Source organism: Copadichromis virginalis, linkage group LG12 (genome assembly GCF_057382275.1).
Source record: "Copadichromis virginalis isolate Kocher_CV1m ecotype Utaka linkage group LG12, C_Virginalis_male_GT1.1, whole genome shotgun sequence".
NCBI classification, from domain to species: Eukaryota; Metazoa; Chordata; class Actinopteri; order Cichliformes; family Cichlidae; genus Copadichromis; species Copadichromis virginalis.
Genome location: NC_140629.1, coordinates 11,178,547 through 11,199,787, shown reverse-complemented (window position 1 = coordinate 11,199,787; position 21,241 = coordinate 11,178,547). Strand labels below are relative to the sequence as shown.

At 41.9% G+C, this 21,241-nt stretch overlaps 1 protein-coding gene and 2 long non-coding RNA genes across 7 annotated transcripts; 2 read left to right on the top strand and 1 right to left on the bottom strand.

Annotated features, from left to right (window-relative positions):
- Positions 1 to 6,097: 6,097 nt before the first annotated feature.
- LOC146696568 (uncharacterized) lies at positions 6,098 to 17,812 on the bottom strand. 4 transcript variants are annotated; one of them, XR_014923268.1, is made up of 4 exons: positions 17,564 to 17,812; positions 6,658 to 7,036; positions 6,472 to 6,571; positions 6,098 to 6,376 (listed from the first exon to the last, which is right to left on the bottom strand). It is a non-coding gene; the product is annotated as an uncharacterized LOC146696568 (long non-coding RNA). The 4 variants fall into 4 exon arrangements; XR_014923269.1 differs by having other exon boundaries at positions 6,658 to 7,013; XR_014923267.1 differs by lacking the exon at positions 17,564 to 17,812 and having other exon boundaries at positions 6,658 to 6,784; positions 6,901 to 7,803.
- LOC146696569 (uncharacterized) lies at positions 8,581 to 13,085 on the top strand. Of its 2 annotated transcripts, none has more exons than XR_014923271.1 (3): positions 8,581 to 8,980; positions 9,085 to 9,160; positions 12,788 to 13,085. It is a non-coding gene; the product is annotated as an uncharacterized LOC146696569 (long non-coding RNA). The 2 variants fall into 2 exon arrangements; XR_014923270.1 differs by having other exon boundaries at positions 12,616 to 13,085.
- Positions 17,813 to 17,820: 8 nt separating the features above from the next.
- paxx (PAXX non-homologous end joining factor) lies at positions 17,821 to 20,953 on the top strand. Its single transcript, XM_085474724.1, has 7 exons — positions 17,821 to 18,575; positions 18,805 to 18,865; positions 18,936 to 18,985; positions 19,086 to 19,264; positions 19,357 to 19,416; positions 20,513 to 20,606; positions 20,692 to 20,953. The coding sequence occupies exons 1-7, from the start codon at positions 18,289 to 18,291 to the stop codon at positions 20,738 to 20,740; spliced, it is 780 nt and encodes a 259-aa protein (XP_085330850.1). The 5' UTR covers positions 17,821 to 18,288; the 3' UTR covers positions 20,741 to 20,953.
- Positions 20,954 to 21,241: the final 288 nt, after the last annotated feature.

Sequence of the window (21,241 nt, the reverse complement as noted above, 5' to 3'; positions counted from 1 at the left end):
CACGACTTGACACATGCAGAATTTATTTCATATTATACTAATGACAATATATACTAATACAGTGGGATGCAAAAGTTTGGGCAATCTTGTTAATAGTCATTATTTTCCTGTATAAATCGTTGGTTGTTACAATAAAAAATGTCATAAAAATAAAGCTGCTTTACAAGAATAGCCCACCCCCACCACTGGCCTGCATGTTTGTGGTAATAACAGCTTCCAGTACAACATAACTCAGTCCTAGGGCGAGAGGCGGGGTCGCAAGGTGGTTGGTGCCTGCCGTGGTGGTAATCCCCGAACCAAATGGTGGACACCAGAGGTGAAGGGAGCCACCAGGCTGAAGAAGGAGTCCTATCGGGCTTGGTTAGCCTGTGGGACTCCGGAGGCAGCCAACAGGTATCGACAGGCCAAGCGGAATGCGGCTCGGGCAGTGGCTGAAGCAAAAACTCTGGTGTGGGAGGAGTTCGGAGAGGCCATGGAAAAAGACTTTCGGACTGCCTCGAAGAGATTCTGGCAAACTGTCAGGCATCTCAGGAGGGGAAAGCGGTGCTCTACCTGCACTGTGTATAGTGCTGGCGGAGCGCTGCTGACGTCGACTAAGAAAATTGTCAGGCAGTGGAAGGAATACTTCGAGGACCTCCTTAATCCCACTGACACGTCTTCCGAGGAAGAAGCAGAGTCTGGGGATGAGGGGAATGACCCGCCAATTTCCGGGGGCGAGGTCACTGAGGCAGTTAAACAACTGCTTGGTGGCAGAGCCCCTGGTGTTGATGAGGTCCGGCCCCGAGTTCCTGAAGGCTCTGGACGTTGTAGGGCTGTCCTGGTTGACACGCCTCTGCAATGTTGTGTGGAGATCAGCAGCAGTACCTGTGGACTGGCAGACCAGGGTGGTGGTCCCCATCTTTTAGAAGGGGGACCGGAGGGTGTGTTCCAACTACAGGGGAATCACACTCCTCAGCCTCCCTGGGAAAGTCTATGCCAAGGTGCTGGAAAGGAGAGTTCGTCCGCTAGTCGAACCTCAGATACAGGAGGAACAATGCAGTTTTCGTCCTGGTCGCGGAACACTGGACCAGCTCTTTATCCTCTCGAGGATACTTGAGGGTGCATGGGAGTTTCCCCAACCAGTCTACATGTGTTTTGTGGACTTGGAGAAGTCCACAAAACACATTCGACCCAATCCACAATCGACCGTGTCCCTCGGGGTGTCCTGTGGGAGGTGTTGCAGGAGTATGGGGTGTCTGGCTCATTGCTATGGGCCATTCAATCCCTATACAATCGTTGCAAGAGCTTGGTTCACATTGCCGGCAATAAGTCGGACTCGTTCCCAGTGGGTGATGGGCTCCGCCAGGGCTGCCCTTTGTCTCCGGTTCTGTTCATAATTTTTATGGACAGGATTTCTAGGCGCAGCCAAGTGACGGAGGGCTTTCGCTTTGGTGGCCTCAGAATCTCATCTCTGATTTTTGCGGATGATGTGGTTCTGTTGGCTTCATCGGGTGTGGGCCTCCAGCTCGAACTGGAACGGTTCGCAGCCGAGTGTGAAGCAGCGGGAATGAGGATCAGCACCTCCAAATCTGAGGCCATGGTTCTCATCCGGAAAAGGGTGGAGTGCCCACTCCGGGTCGGGATGAGTTCCTGTCCCAAGTGGAGGAGTTCAAGTATCTCGGGGTCTTGTTCGCGAGTGATGGGAGAAGGGAGCCGGAGATCGACAGATGGATTGAGGCTGCAGCTGCAGTAATGCAGACGCTGCACCGGTCCGTCGTGGTGAAGAGGGAGCTGAGTGTAAAAGCGAAGCTCTCAATTTACCGGTCGATCTACGTCCCTACCCTCACCTATGGCCACGAGCTGTGGGTAGTGACCGAAAGAACGAGATCGCGGATACAAGCGGCAGAAATGAGCTTCCTCCAAAGGGTGGCTGGCCTCTCCCTTAGAGATAGGGTGAGAAGTTCGGCCATCCGGGAGGGGCTCAGAGTAGAGCCGCTGCTGCTCCACATCGAAAGGAGCCAGCTGAGGTGGTTCGGGCATCTGACAAGGATGTCCCCTGGGCACCTCCTGGGTGAGGTGTTCCAGGCATGTCCCACTGGGAGGAGGCCCCGGGGCAGACCCAGGACACACTGGAGAGATTATATCTCTCAGCTGGCCCGGGAACGCCTTGGCGTTCCCCTGGAAAAGCTGGAGGAGGTGGCCGGGGAGAGGGAGGTCTGGGCCTCTTTGCTTAGGCTGCTGCCCCCGCGACCCGGCCTCGGATAAAGCGGATGAAGATGGATGGATGGAGTAATAATTTTGAAAAATCTATACACATAAAACATACACACGTCGTCCACCCCAGCTGTAAAACTCAGAAACTAGTCTTACTTGTTATCATCTATCGTCCACCTGGGCCTTACACAGAGTTTCTGTCTGATTTCTCAGACTTTATATCTAATTTAGTTCTGAGCTCAGATAAAATAATTATTGTGGGTGATTTTAACATCCATGTAGATGCTAAAAATGACAGCCTCAACATGGCATTTAATCTGTTATTAGACTCAATTGGTTTCTCTCAAAATGTAAAAGAACCCACCCACCACTTTAATCACACTCTAGATCTTGTTTTAACATATGGCGTAGAAACTGAACATTTAACAGTGTTTCCTGAAAACCCTCTCCTGTCTGATCATTTCCTGATAACATTTACATTTACAATAATTGATTACACAGCGGTGGAGAGTAGACTTTATCAAAGTAGATGTCTTTCTGAAAGCGCTGTAACTAAGTTTAAGAATATAATCCACCCACTGTTATCATCTTCAATGCCCTGTACCAACATAGAGCAGAGCAGCTATCTGAACGCTACCCCAACAGAAGTTGATTATCTTGTTAATAATTTCACCTCCTCACTACGTACAACTCTGGATACTGTAGCTCCTGTGAAAACTAAGGTCTCTAATCAGAAGTACCTGACTCCGTGGTATAATTCTCAAACACGTACCCTAAAGAAGATGACTCGTAATCTGGAGAGGAAATGGCGTGTCACAAATTTAGAGGATCATCATTTAGCCTGGAGAAATAGTTTGCTGCTTTATAAGAAAGCCCTCCACAAAGCCAGAACATCTTACTATTCATCACTGATTGAAGAAAATAAGAACAACCCCAGGTTTCTCTTCAGCACTGTAGCCAGGCTGACAAAAAGGCAGAGCTCTTTTGAGCCAACAATCCCTTTAACGTTAACTAGTAATGACTTCATGAACTTCTTCACAAATAAAATGTTTATCATTAGAGAAAAAATTACCAGTAATCATCCCACAGATGTAATATTATCTACAGCTACTCTTAGTACCATTGATGTTAAGTTAGACTCTTTTTCTCTAATTGATCTTTCTGAGTTAACTTTAATAATTACTTCCTCCAAACCATCAACGTGTCTTTTAGACCCCATTCCTACAAAACTGCTCAAAGAAGTCCTGCCATTAATTAATTCTTCGATCTTAAATATGATCAACCTATCTCTAATGATCGGCTATGTACCACAGGCCTTCAAGCTAGCTGTAGTTAAACCTTTACTCAAAAAGCCATCTCTAGACCCAGCAGTCTTAGCTAATTATAGGCCAATCTCCAACCTTCCTTTCATATCAAAAATCCTTGAAAGAGTAGTTGTCAAACAGCTAACAGATCATCTGCAGAGGAATGGTTTATTTGAAGAGTTTCAATCAGGTTTCAGAGCTCATCACAGCACAGAAACAGCTTTAGTGAAGGTTACAAATGATCTTCTTATGGCCTCTGACAGTGGACTCATCTCTGTGCTTGTCCTGCTAGACCTTAGTGCAGCATTCGATACTGTCGACCATAATATCCTATTAGAGCGATTAGAACATGCTGTAGGTATTACAGGTACTGCACTGCAGTGGTTTGTATCATATCTATCTAATAGACTCCAATTTGTTCATGTAAATGGAGAGTCCTCTTCACACACTGAGGTTAATTATGGAGTTCCACAGGGTTCAGTGCTAGGACCAATTCTGTTTACATTATACATGCTTTCCTTAGGCAGTATCATTAGAAGACATAGCATAAATTTTCACTGCTATGCAGATGACACCCAGCTCTATCTGTCCATGAAGCCAGATAACACACACCAATTAGTTAAACTGCAGGAATGTCTTAAAGACATAAAGACCTGGATGGCCGCTAACTTTCTGCTTCTTAATTCATATAAAACTGAGGTTATTGTACTCGGCCCTGAAAAGCCTAGAAATATGGTATCTAACCAGATTCTTACTCTGGATGGCATTACCTTGGCCTCCAGTAACGCTGTGAGGAACCTTGGAGTCATTTTTGACCAGGACATGTCCTTCAATGCACATATTAAACAAATATGTAAGACTGCGTTCTTCCATTTGCGCAACGTCTCTAAAATTAGAAATATCCTGTCTCAGAGTGACGCTGAAAAACTAGTTCATGCATTTATTACTTCCAGGCTGGACTACTGTAATTCATTATTATCAGGATGTCCAAAAAACTCACTGAAAAGCCTTCAGCTAATCCAAAATGCTGCAGCAAGAGTCCTGACAGGGACTAGAAAGAGAGAGCATATTTCTCCTGTTTTGGCTTCCCTTCATTGGCTTCCTGTTAAATCCAGAATTGAATTCAAAATCCTGCTTCTCACATACAAGGTCTTAAATAATCAGGCCCCATCTTATCTTAATGACCTTGTAGTACCATATCACCCTATTAGAGCACTTCGCTCTCGCTCTGCAGGCCTACTTGTTGTTCCCTGAGTATTTAAAAGTAGAATGGGAGGGAGAGCCTTCAGTTTTCAGGCCCCTCTTCTGTGGAACCAGCTTCCAGTTTGGATTCAGGAGACAGACACTATCTCTACTTTCAAGATTAGGCTTAAAACTTTCCTTTTTGCTAAAGCATATAGTTAGGGCTGGACCAGGTGACCCTGAATCCTCCCTTAGTTATGCTGCAATAGACATAGGCTGCCGGGGGATTCCCATGATGCATTGAGTTTTTCCTTTCCAGTCACCTTTCTCGCTCACTATGTATTAACAGACCTCTCTGCATTGAATCATATCTGTTATTAACCTCTGTCTCTCTTCCACAGCATGTCTTTTATCCTGTCTTCCTTCTCTCACCCCAACCGGTCGCAGCAGATGGCCCCGCCCCTCCCTGAGCCTGGTTCTGCCGGAGGTTTCTTCCTGTTAAAAGGGAGTTGTTTCTTCCCACTGTTGCCAAAGTGCTTGCTCATAGGGGGTCATATGATTGTTGGGTTTTTCTCTGTATCTATGAAGCGCCTTGAGGCGACTTATGTTGTGATTTGGCGCTATATAAATAAAATTGAATTGAATTGAATTGAACACGCACATGCACATAGTGTGACATTGTACAACTTTTTTCAGAATACTGTATAGCAACAGGTTTTCATCATGGTGCTGATCCAGAATCATTCCCTTACTGTTTATTCCTAGTCATATAGTATGAGTACTGAGAATTTTTTAAAGTAATAAATATAAAATAATTTATTTATAATGATTCAGTTTGTTTCAAACAGGGAAGGGGTCCCATTTCACTGCAGGTAACATGTACGTGTAACACCGCAAGTGACAATTAAAGGCATAATCAATCAATAATCATCAAAATCTTATTAAATGTTTAAACTGTAGAGATACAATAATTTGGGTGATGTAAAATCAGCATTTTGTTATATTTGAAATATAAATCTAACAATCTTTTTCTTAATGTATTTTCTTTAAAACACAATGCGTTTTTTTCTATCATGATTATAATAATCCACAATTATGTGGATATGCATATTAGTGTTAAGTGAAATATAACCCCTCCAAAAGGCAGGCTGTAACTTACTTTAAAACTAAATAAACCGGTGGACTGAGCTACAGACTCATGACACCCTTACCCAGTTAGCTAACAGCTATGACCAGCACTACTGTTGCACACACAGTACGCTCATTTGTTTCAAAGTGGAATTATCACTCAGTTTGTATTTTCCCAGATTAAAGAAAACTTTAAAACTCTTTTTAAATCCTAAAAAATATATGTGTAAGAGTTTAGTTTGTCTTATGTTGATACACTGGAAACAAAGCAAGACACAAAGAACAGAAAGTCCCATCACATGAGTTTTATTTTGGTATTTATTTAAAAAACATATGTACAAAAATGTAAAAAAAGTTCAAGTCCAGACTATATAGACATACACACACATGGGAACAAAACTGGCAAAGTAACCAAAAAGAATATTGGCTGTCTTGTATTTGCTGTGAGTTCTTCTAGTTCAACAACCATGTGTCACGAGTGCAGCTTGTAGGTTGTGCAGTGTATTGTTTAAATCGCAGCAGTACTCTGACCAGCAGTCGTGATCTTTACAGCTCCATTCCTCCCTTGCCTGAAGAAACAAGTGAGATTATCAGTGACAAGCAACACAGACCTTTAGTTTGTCATCTTCACACAGAGTTGTGCGTGCGTGTCATTCTGACTTACTTTTTTTAGTAAGTTTTAGTAAGTACGATTTTTTAGAATGTGTCGTCCAAGTGGGGACTCTGGACTCACACACCTCTTCATATCTGCTTTTGTGGTAACACTGAAAGATTTTTTTAAAAAGAGGTGTATTAGAAAGGAGCTGGAGAACACAGCAGAATCATGCCTCAGATGATCTTGTGGACTCACATGATTTCTGTATGTGGACAGAAGATACTTGGGTAGTGTATCACTGGCTCAGCCTTGATGAGCTTTGGGCTGATCCTGCCAATGTAACTGTAACACTTGCATTTATTAGATTTGCTGGCTGGTTGTCCTGTGTAGGAAAAGACAAGAGCATTACCCGTTGATCAGCAGCCAAAATATCCATAAACAGGATGAAGGGGAAAAAAAGAAACAAAGAAGGAAAAAAAAAATTTTTTTTCACAGTACCTTGTGCACCTAGGATAAGCAGGCAGGCAATGAAGGCAGTGACTGAGTTCATAGTTGTGGCTGTATGGCAGATCCGCTGTTCACCGTTTCTGTCTTGAGTATGGCTCCTGATGCTGTGAAGTAAGCAGCACGCTGCCTGCACAAGTGGTCCCACCCCCAAGAGGTGTTTTGCAACATTAATTTCACTTTCCAGAATGCTTTCACTTTCTTCTTCTTCTTCTTTTTCCCCTCTACAAAGCCCATTTCCCAGAATCATAGACTTCACCCATAGCTTTGGAACAACAAAAGAAAACAACAACAGGTGCCTCAGGGCACTGTTCTTTCTGATATTGTCCAAACAGAGGTCAATGAGGAAAATAAATTATAACTTGTTATACTGAAAATTGAATTGTTTGCACACAGCAAAAGAGGGCTTTTCCACATTTCTAAGTGCATGGTGGGATTCCAAGCATAAACTTGCACAAACCTGTTGAGCTCTCCCTGACTTTCTCACTTAGGTAACTTTAATGTTAAGGGAAAAGGTTTTATGATTGTATGTGTTTATGTTGTACTTTTTAATACAATTGTTATTTTAAAAGACTGAAGGCAGACACTAAAAAGGTTACAAACAGATTGCAAGCAACACAGGCCAGATGGATGGTAACAGTATATAGTTTGACTGAGTTAGTGATTGGGTGAGGAAGGTAATCGTGGTAGGACAGCTCAGATCAATTCAATTTTATTTTATTTAAGTAGTACCAAATCAAAATTATTCAAGGTGCTTTCTATTATAAAGAAAGCACAATAATATAATTTATTATTGTATATACAATAATAAATGATATTATTAAATAATAATAAATATGAGAATATAATAAAGAAAGCAGAGAAAACCCGAACAATCATGACTCCCTTTCCGCAAGCCCTTTAAAATGAGTCCAGTTATGAGCAACTGAAATGACAATTGTTTTTAAGAGAGAGAATCTTTGAGTATAAATGAGCTGTGCATTTAATTGCTGATGGACAACATGCATGTTCCATAAAGCATGTGTAACTGACATACAAAGTCTAATCATGACTTATAGTGGGTAGTCAAGAATAGACATTGTTTTATAAATGCCCACCATTAAAGGACAGGGTATTTTAATGTATTAAATAGCTGTTAAAATGTTTCTTTAATTTTGTTAAAATCAACTTATTACTCCATGCTAACAGTATATGCACTTTTCTTCATTCATTCAAATATTGTATAATGTTTCCACTTGTATACTGTATACAAACCCACACAGTCTCTAGTTAGCTAGGAAACTACAAGAATGCTAAGTCACAACTTTACATTCACATAGATTACATCCCAGAGCAATTGCTTTTGTATTGTCAGTATGTGTCCCCATTTCAAATTATCACCAGTGATTTCTGTGGAAAAGTGATGTGAAACTCAAACAGACTGACGAAAACACCGTGCCAAATGTTTCAGTTAAACTCTGAATGAACTCGATGAAAGTAGGGCCTTGTGTTTTGGAAAAAATCAAGTTGGATCCACACATCCGAGTGCATCCAAAAAAAATAAAAATAAATAAATAAATAAAAATTTCATGTAAATTGAGAAATGAGAAGAAAATTTGCAGATTATGAAGAATTTGTAGCATGCTATTTATTTCAAAAGTAGGATGTCATGCCATATAGAAGGCACTATGGCAGAACTAAATGAACATGTCATAAATCCAGTTGAGCTTTCACAACTTCAAATCATTGCAAGTCTAGGTTTCTACGCAAGCAGTGTGACTAAACTAGTAAGAGTTTCACACATGGAAGTCTAAAGCCATTACTAGTGTAGTATTGTAATGTAATGTGTATTGTATTGTAATGTGTATGTGTTTGTCCCCATAGGGAAATAGTTCCTCTGCATTTAACCCATTCACCCAGTGAAGCGGTGGGCAGCCACCAATGCAGCGCCCGGGGAGCAGTGTGTAGGGACGGTACCTAGCTCTGGGGTACCCTAAGGGTAGCCGTTCAGTGGAGTCGAACCCCCGACCTTCCGATCATGGGGCCACCACTCTACCTACTGAGCTATCCCTTTAATTGGTATAAAATAAATAAGGTATATATTTTTAACGAATGCCTAGAAAAAAAGTCCTAATTACTACTGAATTTTGTATGTACAAAGACCATTGGACCTCAGTATTTACACTCTTTCTAACACAGATATATGAAGGATGAAGGGACTATGCAGTTGAAACTCCACGTGTGCACCTGTGGACAGCCTGACCATCTGTTGAAGGTAACGGACTAACATGGCTAATGCTAGCATCTCTTTTAAGATCATCTTGGCTTAGAAAAATAGCCAGCAGTACTAGCTAGTTAAAATCCAGAGAGAGAGAGCAATGACCACCGATCAAGATCAACCAGTTTCTTTTCTGGCAGCTGTTGTAATAACAAAGTTTGCATTCTTTGAAAACTGCTGGGTCATGTATGATTTGTCTGAGAACATGTGTCATCTCATGAGCCAGCATTTAATATCCAAGACTAATAGGAGGTTGTATTGTATTCTCACCTAAGCTGCGAGGAAGAATATTCAAACTGCAGTGGATTAATGAAAAAGCACCAACTGTTAAAGGCTGGCAAAGAGGAGCATTACACTCAAAAACAGACCAATTCTTTAAGGTCTGTGAACCATACGTGAATCATGTATAACCCGATGTCTCTAATATTTTACTACAAGGATTTCCTTGAGTGTTCGAACTGCATACTATTGGAACCACAGGTATTGTATTGTTAAGATGGATCTGAGCTGGTGTTGTGTGTTTGGTTTTCGGTTTGTTTGTTCCTTTTTTTTGTTTTTCATTGCTGTGAATTTTACACCATATCATATTATGTAATTATGGGTTGTTTGTGAAAATAAATGACTAAAAATATTGTTAAAAAAAGAGAGTTGGAGATGGGGAGGAGGTGGGTTACACAAAGGGGTCTGCAAAGGAGAATGACAGATGCGCAGTGAGATTTAAAGTATGCAGTGTAGGGTAATTTCCAATAAACCAAGTTCAAAAAGGGCGATCGTGGTTCAAGAATTGGCAGTTTCTTGAGCGAGGTTGCTGGACAGTCTCGCTCATTGTGTCCTTGGGCCAGACACTTCACCTACCGCCTACTGGTGATGGCTAGAGGGGCCGATAGCGCGATATGGCAGCCTCGCTTCTGTCAGTCTGCCCCAGGACAGCTATGGGTACCACTGTAGCTTACCTCCACCAGTGTGAATGTGAGAGTGAATGAATAGAGATTGAAAATGTGACATCATTCAGGGGTAAAACCACAAAGGATTCTGGGAACTCGTGGCAAGAGGTACTAGCGCACGCAGGCTTTCAATTGAAATTACATTACACAGCGATAAAAAGAAAAAAAATGGCAAGAAGCTGTTGTATTATTAACTGCAATAGCCGGTCGCATGACAGCCACGGGAAGCTGACGGGTAAAGAGATCGGTTGTTATTGGATTACGTCGTTGAAGAGAAATTGTTCAAGCCATGTTTCCGAAGTAACAAAGAGGCGACTGGATTGCAGCCATTCGAAGACCAAATATAACATCCCAGAACACTCCAGCTCATATGTTAGTCTGCTCCAAGCATTTCCACAAAGGTGTTTTGTAGTAGTTAATACATCATTTTTCTTAACATAATTGGTGATATAGGTTACAAGCAAGTCTGGCGCTGAACAGAAATTGTCACGCTATGCTCCTTTGTTTATTGTGCATAAATAGTGAATTGTCCTGACACAATATTGTGTTTCACTTCTGTTATTACCATGGTACATTGACAAAAACATACTTTTATTCACAGGATAAAACAGGTTTTTTTTGTATCACTAATTGCCCAGTACGATTACAGCATACAATATTATTGTCACTGCTACATTTCTGTAATGCGAACCAGAAATTATTTCCACTACTAATTAATTGCCGTTGAGCTTAACACCTGAAAAGCCCTGGGGACCTTTTGTGGCTTTTGCATTTTTCGATTCCAAGCCATTTGCACTGTTTAATTGAATATAGCCAAATTCTCCAAAAAAAAGTTTGGTATAATTTTATTTCAAAATTCAAGTCTGACTTCCTTAAATTAGCTTCAGTGGCTAAGCTAACAATACACATCCTCTTAGAGCCCTAGTGGACGTTTTCGTCCCATTGACTTCCATTATAAACGCTATTTTTCACTGCAGAATTATTACCGTTAATGTCCTGGTGATTACTTATGTCTCCGTCTCGTTTTGGTCTTTTGGCCTTAGAGTTGTAATTTTTTATTTGTCCACCGGGTGGCGCCCTTGCTCCACATTTGACCCCGGGCTGGAAAACAGCGGGCTGCCGTAACAGACCTGTGGGAAACAAAGCCTCATTTCCGGCGTGCAGCAGCGGCTTCGCCCGCTGATCTGGCGGGACCATTTTCGGTCCCTAGGACCATGAGAGGGTGCTTTTTTTTTTTTTAGTCAACAGGAAATGACGTATTTTTTGTCACGTGGTATCGAACGTGTGTGCTGGAAAAAGGAGTCCCCGGTCATCGTGCCCCGGTCATCGTCGCGACTTACCCCGGGAACATGCACTTTTTTCGGCCTAGAGGAGGAGCATTTGCCGTCTGGAGACCATTTTCTGGTCCTGAAAAAAAAAAAAAAAAGGCGATCGAAATGACTGTTGGTGCCAATCTTTAGTCCATCTAAAGGCCTAATTATAATAACAATTGAATATTACCTCAAATGTTTTTTTTGGAAAATATTCAAGTTTTATGTTTTTTGGGGCAAAAAAAGCAGTGCGCTCATGTGACGAAACCGGGATATAAAGGGTTAAAATCTGCGAAATGTAATTAAAACTTGACATGAATATTTCAAGGAGAAGTAGGTCTAAAAGATTGGCTAATTTAAAGTGGAATAAAATATTAATATATAAAATTTTTATAGCACTTTTTTGGGTGTGGTCGATTAGGACCGATAGTGTGTGCATTTTATGAAATGCGCTCCTGCAAAAAAAATAAAAGGCGATCGAAATGACTGTTGGTGCCAATCTTTAGTCCATCCAAAGGCCTAATTATAATAACAAACGAATATTACTTCAAATGGTTTTTTTTTGAAAATATTAAGTTTTTTTGTTTTTTGGGCCTAAAAAAACAGGGCGCTCATGTAATAAACCTGGGATTTAAAGGGTTAAAACAACGAAAATGTAATTAAAACTTTATATGAATATTTCAGGGAGAAGTAGTTTTAAAAGACTGACCAATTTAAAGTGGAAAAAAATATGAATATATAATCTTTTTATTGCACTTTTTGGGGGGTGGACGTTTTGGTCCATTAGGGCCTTTAGAGGGTGCATTTTTTAAGGGCCTACCAAGGGTCCTATTAATAAACGGTTAACGAATGTGTATTTATGAAGACTATTTGTGAGACTGGTAAACTTGTGATATGTACAATGGTCTTTCGTTCTACATGGTGCATTTCAAGGTCCTGTACCCATCCGTCGGCTTGTTGCAGTGACCTGAAGTTACTAAACTTCATGAGTGTATGCACTCACTCCAAGAACCGTATAATTATAAATATGAGCGTGGTGAAAGTTGGGCAGCACGCTAACGTATTTTGTCCACTCTGTGTGCTCGTAAGGGTCAAACCCTTTCACTCCTTTGATTTTTTTCCATTATGATTGCCCATTCCACAGAACAGAGTTCACAATTCATCCATCCATCCATTCGCTTCCGCTTATCCTTTTCAGGGTCGCGGGGGGCGCTGGAGCCTATCCCAGCTGTCATAGCGCGAAAGGCGGGGTACACCCTGGACAGGTCGCCAGTCTGTCGCAGGGCTAACACATAGGGACAGACAACCATTCACACTCACATTCACACCTAGTGACAATTTGGATTAATCAATTAACCTATCCCCACAAGCTGCATGTCTTTGGACGGTGGGAGGAAGCCGGAGTACCCGGAGAGAACCCACGCAAACACGGGGAGAACATGCAAACTCCACACAGAAAGACCCCGGCCTGATGGTGGAATTGAACTCAGGACCTTCTTGCTGTGCGGCAACAGTGCTAACCACCGTGCCACCCAGAGTTCACAATTCTGTCTGATATTGGGCCACCATTGTGTTGCTTTGAACTTACTTATTTGGGATGAAAAAATTGTTATGTTTTTTTGTTAAATAAATAATTTTCATCAATAAACTTTCCTTGTTTAAACATGTGCCATGGTGTGGTCTTTCTTTGCTTGTAGCTTCTTGGTGTTGTTAAATACAATAGATAAAAAATACATATAATATACATATAATAATGTACAACACATTATGGAGTATACTTCTGCTGTGAGGTCCTGCCTCCTTGTACTTATGCAATTAACTGGACAATCAGTGGACAGGTATGTTTATAAATAATATTATATTAGGCCAATTTTCTTATACATATTTTTGACCAGGGGGTAGAATTGATTGTGAACTGGAAAGGAAAAATGCTCACCACAAAACACTCCACAAATCCCGCAAATGATGGACTTCTTTATAAACTACTGAATCAAGCAGTTAAAAATTCTTCTAAAAGTTCTAAATGAAGCTTCAGATGTCACGGATCAAGTGACTGTGGAAAAACCTCCAAAGCCTCAAAGGAGTGCTTCTGAAGCAGTATGTTGGGGGGGGGGTTGACACAGGCGTCAGCTTCAAGCAGGCCATCACTCTTTGCTCCAGATAGCAAGTCTATCCTTGCAAATAGGTTCAACAGGAGACACAGTTAACCTGTACAGCAATAGCAAATAAATATCTACTCTATACCTAAATGAACACCAGATCTCATCACAAGTGTCCAACACTAAATAATCTGCAGCTACAAACACCCCCACACAACACTGTTTTGCCAAAACTCCAGCAACAAACCAACAAAGCTGGAATAAATTTATGAGTGTCAATCACAGTAGCACAGCAAAAGGTTCCTACAAACAACAATGACATCCACATTAACCAAAGTGTCCAAGACGCCAAACAAAGATGGAACTAAGCTATGACAAAGCTCACAGCAAATCAAAGCAGTTAATGGGGTCTACAAAGCTACCTGACCAAACTACCAAGCTGTTAGAATGCCTGCATCTTAAGGATAAAGGACACTCTTTCGAGGATGCCAATGTTCACATTTTGGACAGAGAGGACAGATGGTTTGAAAGAGGAGTGAAAGAAGCCATCTATGTCCATTGTGAGCGACCATCTTTGAACAGAGGCAGGGATTTACGACACCAACTCTCTGCCATCTATAATCCAGTTTTGAGATCCCTTCCCAGACGCCTTAACGCCCACTCACATCCTGGGCCATCTGACCTCAGGAATTCGCATGATAAGGTGGGGCCAGGTTTCACAATGAACACACCCGAAACTCTGGCTGATTGGGACCCACACCCAGTTTCACACCTTGGCTCAGGCGATTAGAGGATCATCAGGGGGTCCTTTTCTCCCTCTGTGGGCGGATTCTCCCACTAGGTTTATATCTGGGACTCTCCACCATTTGACCTTAGAACTGAAGAAGCTTCTCGGATAAGAGGTGAAACGTCTTCAAGCAACTTAAAGAAGTCCAGACGCTTTTCTTTGCAAGCTCCTTTGTTTTGAACTTTTTATTACATTATATCTACTAAGTTTGATCCCTTTCCTCTTCCATTGGCTAACATTCTTTCCCTTTTCCCTCAGTGAAATAGCAATGGGCCAGACACCCCATACTCCCACAGCACCTCCCACAGGACACCCTGAGGTGTCCAGACGCTTTTCTTTGCAAGCTCCTTTGACTAGGATAACCTGGATGACTGAGAACCTTCACAGACATATTCAAAACATATAGTTTATTTATGATGTTTCACTTAGTGATGGTGACATGGCAACAGATTGAGATATAAGGTATCAAGAAAGTTTCAACCCAATAAGATGAAGAAAATGCATATGGAATTATTATAGTAAATAAGCAACACGTGAAGGTAAGATGTGCAGTGGAATTGTTAGATTTTCCTCTTAGGGGGAAAGAAGTTGAATTAGGTGCAAGTATTCTCTTCAATAAAGTTAATGTCCACAGGGCATGGTCCAGTGCTATTTTGCTAACACAGGTGTACAAGTGTGTGCAGTGGCGGTCCTAGCCTGTTTGGCGCCCTGGACGTCTGGTGTTTTCGTGTTTGTTGGTTTGTTTTGATTATTATTAGATGCTGCTCCAACCAGCCAGAGAATCCCCCGCCGCCCCGGCCTCTCCTCCCCGTGCCGGAAGCAGCAGGAGGGCGCCCTTACCCCCAGCAAATGGGCGATAGAAAACCGATCGGTGCCTGTGCCATTCCCTGGCTGACGTCGGGGCAGCATGAGTTCAAGCATTTTTTTCTTTTTTGCCGATGCCCGTGATGCCACCCCTCACCACGATGCCGCCCCGGTAGGGTTGCCAACTCCCTGAAAAATAAATAAGGGACACCTCGTGGCCAGGGCCGGGCGACCCAGTTGTCTTCACCCTTCCCAGTGTGGTGAATTTTCTAGCTCTTTTTTTGTGTGTGAAATTATTTTTTTTAACCCTTTGACTTGAATTTGATTTAAGTAGATGTGTATTCTTTGTGATATGAACACATGTGAAACAAATGATCATTTAGCCATTTATTTTTAGCTCAAAATGACAACATTAACACATAAAACAGGTCTCTTTCTTAAACAGAAGCCTGTCATGCTTAACTTTTGAGAATATAAGTAAATCTTTCTTTAAAAGAACTCTGTCCTGCTTAACTTAAAATAATAGAAAACAATAGAAAGAAAAATATTCTTGTAACAGTGCACATTTAGTGCATTTAGTACAATTGGCTTCAGTTGAGGTATTATTTCAGCTTTTCTAATGCTAATCAGCTGCTCCCGTTTGAAAACCCGCTTGTTCCCATGATTACGCATCTTAACTCATCATCATTATTCATCTATGTATTACTTTTATGTATTAGTCATCTATTTGTTGTAATCATCCATCCTTGCAGTCGTTTATTACACAAAATAAATTATATTATCACACTTCTGGCCACATAGCGCTGATATTCACTGCACATGCCCATATTAACTTTTTCCAGCCAGGTGTTTTCCTTTTCCCATTCTTCCCTTTCTCTGAGGGGAACAAACATTGCTGCTCTAACGCTGGGCTCACACTGTGCGGTTTTAGGCCCATTTTGAGCCGATTTTTGAGTGATCGGACCGATTTTGGCCTTCATCGTGTAGTATACGTGGGGTAACGAGAAGTGATTAACACCTCACAACCAGCTCCCGATCATCAATCGCTCGTGAAGGTGTCACCACAGGCGCTCACACTGCTCGCGCGCAAACACGTAAACGCCGTGAAAAAGACGGAGCAGCACGGCTGTGCAGCGTGTGATCTGGACACAAGCGATGGAGGCACAACTTGTAGAACTTTGAAAAGCTCATCCGAGCCTTTTCGATGTGGCCTCACAAAATTATCACGACCACAACAACCGTGAAAATAGTTGGATCTACATCGCTGCTAAATCACAGCTGCCTGATCATGTTTTTCATTAGCAATTTAGCAAAGTTGATGGTGGTGGTGTGTCTGTGTGAGTGAGAGACAGAGAGAGCGAGCGACAGATTTTCTGTTATAACCTTAATTTTATGGACGCACAGTGTGAGCACTCAGGTCGCATCAGAGCATCGGGCGGTATAGTGTGAGACCTGCATCGTGACCTACCAACTTCTAACCCCTGCGAGTCAATCGTGCAGTTTGAGCAGGAGCTGAATAACGCGACTGAAAAAATCGCACAGTGTCTGCCCAGCTTTAGGTGTACTGTCGTCCGAGACTTGCACCGCAGTGACGGCGTTTGTTTCCCTGTTGGCCATGCTTCTTGTTGTGGTCATCTGTTGTCTTCCGGTATTTTCTCCGTAAGCGACCTTTCCTCGACCAATGAGATGAGCGGTAATCTGAATTGTCATACTCGAATAGCTAGGTTTCATTTGACGTAGACGTGACGTCGATGTAAAGCGCGAAATTTGACTGGCGGTCGGAAGTGAAAAAGATAAGCGCAAAATCACAGACAGACAGTACGCAAAATGCCTATGTCCTGTTGTGTTTACGGATGCTCCAGTAGGTCGACCAGAGAAACTGATAAACGGTATTTTAGGGTACCAAAAATAGCCCAACGAAGAGGAGAAAAATGGAAAATTCTAACCGAAAAACGTAGGAAAAAATGGATTTTAAATTTACGTTTACAGTCGGGAGGAGCAGAGTCTGCCAATGCCCGTGTCTGCAGCGACCACTTCGTCAGAGGTAACGTTATGTTTGCAAACGAACTTATTAGCATTAGGTTGTCGTTAAATTCTCGTTTACTTAGTGCTTTTAAGTTAGTAGTCTAATATTGACTTGATTGGGACTATAGGCTGCCCAAGTGCTTTGGATGACGAAGAGTCGGAGGACTGGGCTCCGACGGTCAATCTCGGCTACGAACGAAAACCCAGATCGGAATCAGTTTTCAAACGAGAGAAAAGAATGAAGCTTAAGGCAGAACAGCATCGATGTGCAGAGGCGATTTTGGATATGCAACAGACGGCTGAGAATGGTTTACCTTGAAACAAACAACTGTCACTCTAACGAAGTCCTAAGGATGTGGCATGTTTGTTGACGTTAAAGCCGCTACCGCTAACTGTTAGCGTGTTTAAGATAAAGCAATATAAGAACTCACCCTTGCAAACACCAAACTGTATCCATCACGGAGACGTTTTGTTCCAAGGTTGTGGACCCACCCGCTGACAAAAAAATTGTACGCCTCCAGACTCTTGAAAGCTTTCATTTGCTGCCTAGTGTAGTAAGAAGTCTGGAGGACCAAGTAGTTGGTGATATCCACAGCCTCGATAGTAGGCAAATCCTTTACTTCTGTGGTGTATTCGGACATTTTCAAAGAATACGGATCACGTCCGATATATTTTTTTAACTATCTCTCCCGAGAAACGGGGTCTAAAGTTGCACAATAGCTGCTCTCCTGACTCTCCACAGTGTCCTCCATGTTTACTTCCGCCCTCCACTCAAAAATCGCGCTGCCTCCGCACGTCATCACAACCACGTGACCGCAACCCAACTATTGTCATAAGTGTGCTGTCAGCTCATTGGTCACAAAGCAGGAGAGGGGCTGGGAATTATGTTTTCAAACAAAGCGTTAATTCCATAAACATTTATAGACTACTTTTGATTCTCACTGTATTACGGGACAAAGTGCGTCCCTTATTAGCTCAATACGGGACGTGTACTTTTGTTTCTAAATACGGGACGATTCCGTATTTTAAGGGACGGTTGGCAACCCTACGCCCCGGGCAACCGCCCGTGTCGCCCGTATCTAAAACCGCTATTGAGTGTGTGCTCTGGATTCAGGAACAGAAGTATAGATCTTTACTCCTCCATTCAACAATTGGTATGCCGATTACATCGAGAGGGAGAGGTCCCCGTAGTCTGCAAGCCAGTGAAGTAACCATTCCAAGCCAGAAGATGGCGCTTGTCAAAGGTGTCTGGCACTCATGCTATGAAACGGTGTACTCTTGCAAGAGTGCAAGAGGCATACGCTTGTTTTTCTTTTGTTCTTCTGTGAACCACAGTGGAGACATGGATGTTAGTGTAAATTCCTATTGTACCGTGTTGGATAAAACAAGCCAATCTAAATTCCTTTGTTACACTCGCAGGAAAGACGGAATGCTTAGTGTCTGGTGAGTCAGATGTTGTTATTAGCCGGAGTTCATTTGAAATTAAATCTTTTTTATTCGGAAAAATACGTTTGTACTTGGACATAAGCTAGGAAATGGAAGTATTAGTAGTTTGTTGATGTTACGGCCTTTCCCCCGGTGGTATAAAATTTAGTTTTAACTGACAGTGAAAGTCTGACGGTGAGCGCATTAGTTTAGGCACACATGCGCACTAAAACATCGTGTGCTGTAGTCTGACAGATGCTGCAAATGTCTGGAGTGTGGAGTACACTAAGGACAGTCTGAAGCACCTTGTAAGTATTCTGGGTTTCTTCTCATTCACTCAGTATACTGTCATAATTTCTGTCTTCCCTGTGTGTTCAGGGGCAGCGGTTTGCCTTAAAATCTACAGAGGATTATGTCTTAAAACTCAGGTGAGACCACACTCAACTCCTGCATGCATCACTTCTTGCATGGAACTATAAAAAGCTGTGGTCAGGTAAGTGAGGCTGAATATATCTCTATTTTCCTCAGGGCATCCTGCAATAGTGGAGATGTGTCTGTTTCCGTGCATGAGGTTGGTGCAGAGCTGCGTTTGGGATCCAGTCCAGGAGACCTGAGTGTAACTCTGTCCAGACTGGAAGGTCCACAGGCCACAGACAAGTTGAGGGAGCTGCTGTTCACGATGGCTGACAGCCTCACACAGCTTGACAGTGAATTCACTTTGTAGTTGTGACTCATTTTATGCAGAATTAAAACTAACTTCCTTTTAGATCAGTACTGACTGTAACATGTCCCCTCACAGGTGGCCCCTCAAGTGGACCCCCCTCAGCCAGTCCAGTGAAAAACCAAAGACGGCCCACAGGTATACATTTGTGAAATGGCTCTTGGCTTCAAATAACCATTGGCCATCTCCAATACCAAGGATTCAAAATCTAAATGTGATGTCACACTGGCTGTGGCCAACTTTTCTATACAACCTAATGGATGTTTGCTCATAAATGATTCCATTGATGCATGCTTTCAGTCAGGAATGTAAAGCAGGACACTCTGCAGGTTAGAAACATGATTAAACCACAACAGAAGCTTCCCGTATGTGTAATCCAGTATGGTTATGGTAGCTGAAGTTGCCTTGGATCAGGAGATACTGCTCTTCATTTTCATGTGTAAAATTAAATTACAAGAGGCTGTACAACAGATCATGTTGTGATCTGTTGTGAAATCCATAATAATTTTTTGCTGCAACCAAAATACCTGGGAAATGTCAAATGGGTATATCTTTTGTAAAGACAATGGAAATTACCAGAAGGAAAGTAAGATTTTGGGGCTACAGGTGTACCTGTTAATAGTGGATCATATTGGAAGTTTCCCTTGTTCTCCATCATGAATAAGAAAAGCTTTATTCATCCCAAAGGAAAACTCATATGATGAGGAAGAAGTAAGGGGAAAAAAATAAAACAAAACCACATAAACGATGGTTGCCGTGGACATCTGTAAACAGTTTCAAACACTCAGTTTGACTGTACTACAAATATTTATTCGCCATTATGCCTTGACTGGAGTAGTTGTTCTGCATGTTTTGTGAAACTGGCCCACTGGTACAGAACCCCAACACATAGATGTGGTTCTGCAAGTGTGGACTACCAGTCACAATAAACTTTAATCTTGAAAGAGGCTCAAATTTTCTTTTAACATCATAATAAATTTGCATTTATTTTCAGCTGTAATGCAATCTCTTCTAAATATATTAAAACTGTTTTAAGTGATTTTAAAATGGGATTTTCTTAGTGTTGGGTAATTTTGAGGTAAGTACTGAATACAATAATGATCTTATATCCGGTGCTTATATGTACATTGAAGTATTCCATCTTTTTCAGTAAAAGGAGACATGTAAATGTCATGCTTAAAAAGGTAATTGGGCAATTAAACGTTTTCATTAATGCAAAACTGTTCTCCTTTAGAGTTTGAGCCCTGGCAGCAGCAGAGCAGCGCTCCAGCAATGACCATGAAGAGAAGACTTCCGGGGTCCTCGCTCATCAACCCTGGGGTTAAAAAGTATGGTGTCTCTTACAGGACTTCAATAGAGCAGTGATGCTACTGATGTGAGTGAAATAAAGCTACTGTCCATGTGTGTTTGCAGAAAGCAGCAAGCGACTGGCGTTGCCTTTGATGATGCAGATGAAGACTGATCTTCCTCCTTGTACTCATAGTCCTGCTGCGCAGCCAGAGATGAATGATCTTTTAATCCACTAACAGAACATGAAAACCTCAGTGCATATTTATGGGATCAAAGCTTAAACTTTAACTGCTTTTTATTAAACAATGACTTTTAATGCTATATAATGGTTGTCTCCAATAAATGATTGAATGATAATTTGTAATAAAATGACATAAGAAACACATTTGCACACTTTTATTTCCCCCCCTCCCTTTTTCAGGACTTGTTCTTATATTGTGCTTTTCTACTCTGAGAACAGCACTTTACACAACTTGCCTTATTCTCACAAGCACTTGTTTTGCTGTGCAAGTGCTTCTAGCATTCACACTCAAATGCATTGGAGAGCAACTTGGGGTTAGTATCATGCCCAAAGGATGGAGATAGGGGGTCAAACTAGTGATGGGCAGATGAAGCCCCATGAAGCACTGAAGCTTTTCATCCAATTGGTTCACCCCAACGCGAAGCTTCATGA